The sequence below is a fragment of the Hipposideros armiger genome, unplaced genomic scaffold, assembly GCF_001890085.2.
Source record: "Hipposideros armiger isolate ML-2016 unplaced genomic scaffold, ASM189008v1 scaffold_335, whole genome shotgun sequence".
Taxonomy (NCBI): Eukaryota; Metazoa; Chordata; class Mammalia; order Chiroptera; family Hipposideridae; genus Hipposideros; species Hipposideros armiger.
In genome coordinates, this window is record NW_017731685.1 from 1,655,251 (window position 1) to 1,665,359 (window position 10,109).

Below are 10,109 nucleotides of genomic sequence, written 5' to 3' on the forward strand. Positions count from 1 at the left end.
GTAAAGACTGTTGAATTATCAAAAGTTACCTGCAGTTATATCCGAAGTTTGTACCACATCACTTTTTAGCTTATATTGAAAATTAAAGAAGTTCAAAAAGACCAAGGTGAATTTAATACCAGTAGTAAAATCTACTTAAAATTAAAAGCTCTACAATAAGAATCTTCTAAATATATTACAAGGTGAATAGCTGAAGTTTCATTACACTGTCAGTAAGGCTTAGAATTGACTACAAATAAGAAATGCTTTCAATTAATTTCTTTGACTCAGATTTCTTCCACTTATAAGTCTCTAGTCACAATGAACTTTTTATTTCATTTCATAAAATGAAGACATTGTTTGTTTTAAAAAATTTTGTTAATAAAATTATATCTATACAATAAACTGAAGTTCTAAAGGAAAATAACAATGTTGAAGTAAGTTTTATCATCATTATTATAAATAACTTCCAAGGGTGAGAAACTCAGCATATGTAAACTCTAAAGTCAGTTCTGAAAGATATTTTTGTGAAACATCTGTCCAAAAAATAAAACAAAAAAAACACACTTCAGAGGATATTATATTTTATTGTATAAATGTCAAATGTTTTACAGTACTGATTTACTATATATTATGTAGTCTATAAAATAAATATAATTTTAAAGTACATTGAAATTCGTAATAGAAGTAATGCAAAGAACAGATGCTTGAAATAGACCCAGTAGGAAACTTATTGCCCATATTATCATCCAATCCTTTTGCTAAGAAATGCTTCTAATATTATAGACAAACTTGATCTTCTTTGAAGTGTGTTGTCCACTGCTTTTCTGTTTCTGTCACAGTGGCTATAAATAGTTGTTTAAGGATATCCTTATCTAAATGCCTGCCTGCAAACAGAACAAAACATGGTGTGATTATACTATACTTATTAAAATGACACAGTTTACTTACCAATTCCAGATCATTAAGTGCTTGATGATCTTCAGAAATTGACAAAAACGATACTAATTAAGTGATCCCTTCCTTAACTTTCTAGTTAAGTTCCTCAGAATCCAACTGACACTTGGATTAATCACTTTTCTAAAGCTGTTTTTATGAATGTTACCACATGATGATGGCAAATACATTAACCACAAGCTTATTCAGGTTTACAAAAGGGGTTCTGATTGATTGATACCACTTCTCCCCTCAAATATATTTCTTGCCTGGCTTTAGAAATGTAACTGTAACTTACCAATAAGAACCAATCGATTGGTTCTTTCAGTGTCATCTTTCCAGCTCAGTGGGGTCTCCTCCAGATCATACAGCTCATGAACGCCTTGGACAATCACTTGCCGTGGCTTGTCTTTGATTGACACCAGCCCCTGCTCAGGGGAGAATGAACAGTCAGCCCCAATTTGAATTTAAAAGCATAAATGAAGCAATGATGTTACTAGATTAATTTTTCCTATTCCTTTTTAAAATAAAAACTCAAAGAATATGCTGTTAAAATTACTTATTTCCAGTTATTTGAGCATTAAAAAAATAGTTTATTAAAGGCTCCAATTTTAAAAAAAAGGTTTCTGTGCACACTGATTTTTTTCTAATGACAAAATTAATACATGCATTAGGATGTTCTTTCAGTGTTATCACAACAAAAAACAAACAAAATGACAAAACATCATGTATTAGATTCTGATTATTCTATTTTTAAGGATTTCATACTTGTTTTACAGTTTCAGTGGGAAATTTGAGAAGCTAAAGGATTTTGGTGATTAATTTGTTTTTTAATGAGTTGCAACAAATGGAATAGATAGTGAAATAAAGAAAAACTATCTGAATAAAAAGTTCGTTTTACATTGATATGAAGAAATGAGCACCAAATTATCTAATAAGCTGGCTCCTATGGGGATGAAATATTTGTTCTACATATTTCTTATAAAATTTATATTGAAAAATAGTAAGAGACAAATCCCTGATAGTCATTCCCACCATAAAACTTTTGTGTAGTTTTAGTGTATTTATGTATTTTGGGTATATGTTTTTCCAGTTTTTCTTTTCCTGTGCCCAGTTTTGTTTTCTGGTTTTTACCCTCCTCCCCCCAATTTTGAGACATAACTGACATGTAAAGTATTAATTTAAGGTGTACAACATAATGATTTGATAGTTTTCTGCTTTTTAAATTTGAATTTTAATATGTAATAACAAACTTCTTGGAAAGAATTACCTAAGCATCAAATTGTGTTACTTGTATAAAAATTTTGAGGCATTAGCTGTTACTAGAGTTTTAAACATGCTGATATGCTGATTATATTTTGGACTACTATGTAACAGGTAAGAAAAGGAAGTCTATGAATAAAGACTGTGTTGTTTCAGATTCCCCCGTGTTGTTGTGATGAGACGAAGGCCAAAGAAAGAACCAAAAAGGACAACTGTGGAAAAACTGTCACATACCTAAGGACAGAATCCAAACTGGGATGGTGCAGGATGAGCCACTGAACCCTGTGTAGAGGTCTTGGTGGCAGCATTAGTAAAAAGCCCAAAGGGCTGCTTTTCTAGGTACCACCCCCTATTCAGCACTAGGGAATAAAAGCAGTCATGGAATGAAATACGGTCTGCCAGTTAGGATGATGGAATGTAGATGGTGCGACAGACATAAAGCAGCAGCAGGACTGGGTGGGAAGGATTTGGGATTCATCTGTGTTGCTCTGCAGCATCAATCCCAGGGAGAGCCAGCACTGGGAATGAAGAAGTCTCAGAGTTTCTCCACAGTCTCAACATGTGTCATTCTAGTGACCCCAGGAAGTCAGTCTCTAACTGGAGAATCTAGTTACTCACAGTAATAGTAACAAACAGTAATAATAAAAGTTTATGCACTTCCGGAAACAAAAGAGTAGACACTCAAATGACTGCTAATGAGTTAACCACACAGCCTAGAACCACTGCCCCCTGGAAAAAACACTTCTGTGACATAAGTACCAAAATGTCAAGTTTTATGAATGGGTTTCCAAACACAGAGCAAAGATTCTTGTAGTCTTTTGTAACTGTTTATTATATGACACGTTTAGTGTCTGCTAGATGTGTCAAGAAGCATAAACTTCAGCTGCAGCAAGATTTCTAACATTATTACTCTGCTAATAAAGCTCTCTTGGAAAAACACACAGAAGACATTCAGTTTTGACCAAGCTGTGTGCCAAGGGGAGTTTCAATGAGTCAAGCTCACCAGCCAAATAATTGCTCAAAACACCTGGGAGAGCAGGAAGTGACACTTCAAAGCACACAGGTTGTTTTAGCTGCAACACTCAATGAAGCTGTGCAAATAAATCATGCTTTATGCAGTGATTCCCAAAGCTTCTTTTTAGCAATGGAAATAAGGAAAAATGAAAATAAGCAAAGGTTATTTGTACTAAAACCAGTGCATCTGTTTAAAACCAAATGTAGTTTTATATACCAGCCAAAAAAGGGACTTTGTCCAAAAGTATAAAACTGCAAACTGTGTACGGCACCTTTAGTCGTATGACCTCCATGCAGTCATCCTCCTTGTTTCTCACGTTCTTTTCCCACAGAAGATTCTGTATCAAGTGACATATTTTAATAAGACCAACCACTGCCAATAGCAACAGCTATGTAGCAATACAGCTGATAAATCATTAATCAATTAAATATTGCATTCACCTGAATAAATACATTTAGACTTTCTTCCTTTGCATTTCCTGGTACTTCAAATGTAACTGTAACAATACTCTGTAAATCAAGAGAGATAATAAAGATTTTTTTATAGTAATGCCAATATATTTTTTTAAAATCACCAGTTTTAAGATGAAAAGAAACATTCACAGAAATTTATATTGCCTAACAATGCATACTAGGTATATTTTTTCACTATTATTTGCTGATATCTGACATCAGCAACTCCATTTTCTATATTCTGCACAGTTGATTGATAGTTTAGTATTTCTACAGAGAAACTCTCATGAAAGGGTAGTCATCATTTAATTCTTTCTTTTCAGGATTCTCAGCACTAAGAGGAAAGGTGATACGTATTATATAGTGTATCAACTACACACTGAGCCAGGTACTTTATGCCTAGGTCACTTCATTTTATCTTTCATTTACTTGTGACAACAATCCTGTGGAATAAAGAGAATTATTTCCATTTTATAAATTGGGTGAAATGAGGCTTAGAAAAAATAAACTACCCAGAGCCAGGAGTAAAACTCAAAAATAAAAGTTTAATTCTGTTCTTTGGAAAAAATAAAGGAAAGGTTGGGTTTATCTCCGGCCAAGTATGTGTCAAGTGGAGAAGAGTTCCTGGAGATGAGAATGAATAGCATACTGTCATCTCTGGTTTTAGAAGCTGACATCATCATTTATAGCATGCTAACTTTGAGATTTATTTTTCCTCCTGATCTTGATAAATCTCTCATTGTCCACTCAAGGAACCAGAGCTTAAGATTTCCACTAGCTGGACACATAATTAAAATCCAAACCTCCATTTGCCACTGTCACCCAAAATTTCAAATTTGATGAAAATTCATGACCCAATAAAAACACAAACCTCATCTTCAATAATGAGAATAAGATGTTCAAGCCAAGCTTTAAAACAGGCAAAAGACATGTACTAAAGCACAGCTTTCCATCATTTCTTAGAATCATGTATCTTAGCAAATTTACTCACCAGAGCAGAAAATCAGACGTTTATAGTAGAAAATATGAAAAGACCAAAACTGTTTTTTTATACAAACATAGAAAATAGCTAAAGATAAGTATTAAAGACCAATGTAAGCACAAAATATACTGGCATGGAGTCTCCACTCTAGTAACAGGAAAAGCAGAAAGCACTTTCTTACTCAGATATGAGACCTGCAAGCCAACTAAAATTGGACTTCAAAATGTCAGATTTTTGAAAGTTCTTATTTTGTTGCAATAGCCATGTTGTGGAAACATTGTAACATTAATGGATGAATGTGTAAAAAAAGGGTAGTACAAAAATGTAGTGTAAAACAAATGTGGAATAATGGAATATCATTCCATTCATCCTTTAAAAAAAGAAAATCCTGTCACATGCTACACCACGGATGAATCTTGAGGACAGTACGCTCAGTGAAATAAGCCAGTCACAGAAGGACAAATACTGTATGATTCCACTTATGTGAGGTGTCTACACAGTCAAATTTACAGAAGCAGGAAGCAGAATGGTGGTGGCCAAGGGCCAGGCAGAGGGGAAAGTGGAGAGCCGCTATTCAATGAGCACAGTTTCAGTTAAGCGAGATGACAAAGTTCTAGAGATCTGCTGCTCACCAACGTGCACGCAGCGAACAATACTGCACTACACACTTAAACATTTCTTAAGAGGGTAGACCTCATGTTATGTGTTTTTTACCACAATTTTTAAAAAAGTGTTTGTTAAATCTTAAACACTGCTTTTAAACTGTTTGTTTTTGTTTACAGTAATAACAGTATGCATTTAAACAAAATGACTGTCTTCTTTCCTTCTCAAAGCAATCACTACAAATACTACCTAAAAATCTATATCAACATGTATAGCAAATCACAGCAAAATCCATAGCAAAAGAATGCCAAGTGAAACATAATTTGTCAGTTTCAAAAGCCAGTAGTAATTTAACCTTCAAAAATGCTAAAAATGTTATTTTATTCAGTTGGATAACTTGGGTTTTAATATTGGGAATGTCTCGATATAGAACTCAATATTGTTTTATTCTTAGCTTAAAGAGTTTTATATCAGATAATGATATTTGCTATTTACAGGTAAGAGATGTTACAATATTTCCAAGGGGTTCAATTAACTCCAGTGTGAGGTAAAAAAGGTTTTAAAAATTAAGACAATGCATCATGGGGCTCAATGAAAGAAGTGCACGTTTTATAACTAGATGTTTTTCTGCCCCAATAAACTCTTCTCACATTACACAAACCCTAAAGAAAATGAAAGCCATAAATTCCCAGGGCAAAAGATGAGGGTCACAGCTCATAGTTCATAATTGGATCTATTAATTAAGCATGCACAGATTGCCACGTGGGTTTTCTCATCTACCTTCCCACCCTCCAATCCCAGGTCCTCCTTACAGGGAATGAAGAAGAAATCCACGAAATATAAAGAACTGCATTAAACATCATTCAAGGATAAAACCTTAGTAACATATACAATATATCCTAGGTATTACCCATTTTAGACTTTTTCCCAGTTTATTTTTGTTTTGAATCTAAAATTAACTCTCCTTTTCCCAGACACAGAAAGAATTAGAAGTGAGGCAATAATTTACTCATAGAAAACTAAAGCAAAATAAAGTACTGCCCTTAAAATAAAATTTAGGAGTAACTCCTAAATTTCAGGAGTTGGTTCAGTTTGGTTTTTCTTTAACCTACCAGGTTATTTCCCTCAATTGTCTATACTCTTTTGCAAACAATATCTAGTATGCAATACCGTCTATGTTTCTTCACCTAAAAAACTAACCCCCCAAACATGCTTAGACCTGAAACCTGCATCTCTTCACTCCAGCTGTCCGCCCCTCCTTACCTGTGTAATCTCTGTGACATCCTGCCAGGTACAAAGCTGAGTATTTGGCATTTTCACTCAAATCAGCCTACCTTCCAGATTTCTCTATTTCTAGGTTCCTCTAGTTAACCTAGGCATGTTTCCTATCACGTCTCTCTCTTCTTACTGCTCCATCACGAGTTAGTCAGGTTATTCAGGCAAGTCTACCCGTGAAACAGCGCTCGATTTATCCCATTTCCATTCTCACTACAACCAGCATAGTCCAGGCCCTCTTCACAGGGCATCCGATCTTCTTCAGTGCCTTCCATGCTTGGTCTCCTGAAACCACACTCCAACCCAGCTCACCTGACACTGTCTGACAGCACAGCATCCATTCCCTTTGCCTAGCAAACCAAAACTGATACCAGGATCCCAATAGCCAGCATTCGCCAAGACTTCTGCACTGGAGCCTGCTCTTCTAGAGCATTCCCCCTTTCCCACCTTCAAACATCTGGATTGTTCTTTCCCTTACTTATTCCAGTCCAAAACAAACAAACGAACAAAAAAACCCACCAGTTTGAGGTTACTTGTTGGTATAAAGTCAGAATAGCAGTTATCTCTTTGGGAGGAGGGTTATTGACTGGGAAAAAGCACAAGAGGACTCTTAACAGTTTCAGAAATCTATTTCTTGATCTGAGTGGGAATTGCAGGGTATGTGTTCACGTATACATATGGACAGATATATCCCATCTGCACACATATGTGATGATACACTGACTTGTGTACTAAAAACTTGTATACTTTATTACATATAAATAATACTGTCTTTAGCAAAGCCTCAGATCTACTAAACCAAGTGGGACTGTTCATGCCTCTTAATCGCGTAGTCCTTTGTCTGCAATAACATTATATCTGTTCTATGTTCATACATAAATCTAAAGCAGGAAAGTGCATCAGAATATCCTGTAGAGCTTTTAAAAAACCCCAGGCATGTCCCAGTTCCTGGTGAAATGACACATGTCTGGGATTTGCTTTAATATACTCCAACAAGGGTGACCGATACACACAGGTTCATTATCTCTTCTAGTTTTACGTTATGTTTGAAATTTTCTGTCTAAAGAAAAAAAAGTTTAAATAATATTGCAGCAGGAGAAATGTTGGGAAGACAGATGAAATAAAATCAGCAAAATGTTGATGGCCTTTGCAACTGGGTCATGCACACAAAGGCTTCATTTTATTATTCTTTCTACTTTTGTGTATCTTTGAAATTTTCCAAAATAAAATGTTAAAATATACATACACATTAATATGTACATGCCCAAAGCCCATTCTTGGAGATATGAGGGGTGGCAACAACTGAGTATCTAATTTTTTCAAAAAGCTCCATAATTGATTCTGATATACGCCCCCATTTGAGAATCACAGCTTTTCATTCTTTTGACAAATATTCACTGAGCACCCACATTATACCTAGCAATGAGGAATTTATATTTAAGGAATTTATAGACTACTGCAAGGGACAAGCATTTCAACCCAAACGCTAAGGCATTATAAATGCCACGACAGGGGTGCATTCGAAATACTATGGGTGTAGCTACTGGCCATTATCAAGGTTCTTGAAAGTGAATACTAAATCTTCTTCATCTTTTAATCCTTATAACTCTTACTATGATGTCCTTCACCCAGAAAGTCATTAACAATTTACTTCAAATTCATTTTGTAACATTGACATTGTAAACGGTGGTTTTTCCCAACTACCAACAGGCATTTGTATTTCTCTCATTCACTCATTTTAAAGATAAGTGAAGCTGAATATTCTAAAAAGTTTCTCAGAGAAAAGTGCCACAAACATGGTAGTAAGACAAATGAACAAGTAGCTGTTGTTATCTTGGCCCTATTACAATTAATAATGACTCAAAAAATGAGTGACAATTTCAAGACAGAGGAGAGAAGACTAGGTACACTGTCCACCCACATGTCCCCTTCATTTCACTGTGTTTAAATGGAACAAAGAAGTTACCATACAGCTCAACTATCTATGACTTGCTTAAAAGAAAGACAGGTACAGTGAAAATTTATTTTGTTTGTTCCTAACATCTTCAATATTTACCTCAGGAATTAAGAGTTTTAGAGCATGAAAAACACCTTAAGAAGTGTACATTTACAGTGTTATCTGAAGGTGAAACTCAAAGTCAATTTTGATTTAAATAAGCCATGGATGCTTGCTTATACCAAACTTTTCCTTCATCAGCTCACTAGACGGCATTTAGAACCCCACCCCCAGGATACTTTTAAGCAGTGATTCCCTTCAGAAGAACTGATTAAATATGATGAGTGACCTAAGAATGGACAAACTAGAAAGCATGATTTTCTAATATTCTAAACAACTCTGGTGTTTAATGAATTCCAATTATGCATTAAGAAGATAGATTAGATGACCTCAAAAGCATTCAAATTCTGAAAATTATAAACACAGTTCAAAAATACTGTTTTAGAAAAAGTTCTAATAAAACAGTCCTAAATGGAACCAATCTAGTTAAAGAGATACTTTGAAAATATTTTTTAAGATTTTTTTTTTACCTGATCAAGGTGAGGTTGTGCTATTGGCAAACGTTGAAGTTTTTTCTGCAAACTAAGAATAACTGATTATAAATTCAGAAATCAACACATTTCTGACTTAATGTTGTATATTTCTTAGAGACACAAAGCTAAGTAAGGAAGAGAAATTCCACAGTTGAATCTATTACATAGTTTACATGTTGTTCACATATTCTAATAGAGAAAAGCTGGCAGAATGTTTAAAAATTTTCTTAAAAATGTATACACATTCACATGCATACATATAAACACAACATAAAGGAAAACTAATCCTTAGCAACACTTTTTTGTGTGGTTGAATATGTCAGATTTCTTTTTAATTTCAATACCTCTAACACAGGCCTAGAAAAAATATACATAAGCATTTTACTATCACTCAACATTTCATCAACTCTTCCTGTACTTCCTAATACGAATATGCTGGTACCTAAAGAATGTCAGAAAAATAAATTTTCCTTTATCAATGTTTTCCCTTGAACATGACTACTTATTAAAAAATAATCCAGGTTCAGAGGACAAGTAACTTATTCAAGTAGGCAGTAGGGCTGGGATCTACAGGTTAGGGAAATGCTAGAAAGTGAAAAGCTACTAAGAAATGCTGTGATTGCTTGAAGTTAGCTTCTTGTAAACATCTCCCTTTTAAATGCTTCTTGTTTAAAAGATTTGGTGAAAGATAATATGAGAAGTCTCATGGCGTTATCTTGTGGTAAAAAAAAAATAAAATAAAATAAACAGTATCCATAAATATAAGCCTTCTATATAGTCAGTTACCCATAGATGAAAGAAAACAAAAAGTCCAAATCGTAAAAATGCATTGTTCTGATACAAAATAAGCAAGAAGGTCAATATGGTATAACAAATTATAACCTTAACAACTGTAGCATACATTTAGACACTGATGGGGGTAGGCTGGGAGGAGGGAAGGACTTAAAACTTCGCAGATGTTTTGCCTTGAAGAACAGTGAGGGGTGAATTAGTAACAGCAAGTTCAGGGAAGAGGAAAGGCTAGTAGGAACTGTTGGAGGGAATGTATCTCCCTGGGGTGGGGGTCGGGGGGTGA

The 10,109-nt window shown here is 34.6% G+C and overlaps 1 protein-coding gene across 3 annotated transcripts in view; it reads right to left on the reverse strand.

Moving 5' to 3' along the window:
• Positions 1–552: 552 nt before the first annotated feature.
• Positions 553–10,109, reverse strand: part of ZNG1A (Zn regulated GTPase metalloprotein activator 1A) — a 42,620-nt gene continuing 33,063 nt past the window's right edge. The window contains exons 11-15 of one of the 3 annotated variants that reach the window (XM_019661109.1): positions 9,032–9,083; positions 3,634–3,702; positions 3,465–3,530; positions 1,214–1,343; positions 696–866 (exon numbers count right to left, since the gene is read on the reverse strand). In XM_019661109.1, the coding sequence (XP_019516654.1) occupies positions 760–866; positions 1,214–1,343; positions 3,465–3,530; positions 3,634–3,702; positions 9,032–9,083 (424 nt within the window). In that variant the 3' untranslated portion in view covers positions 696–759. Of the gene's footprint in view, positions 867–1,213; positions 1,344–3,464; positions 3,531–3,633; positions 3,703–9,031; positions 9,084–10,109 lie in introns of all 3 variants that reach the window. The other 2 variants (XM_019661111.1, XM_019661110.1) reach the window with 2 other exon arrangements.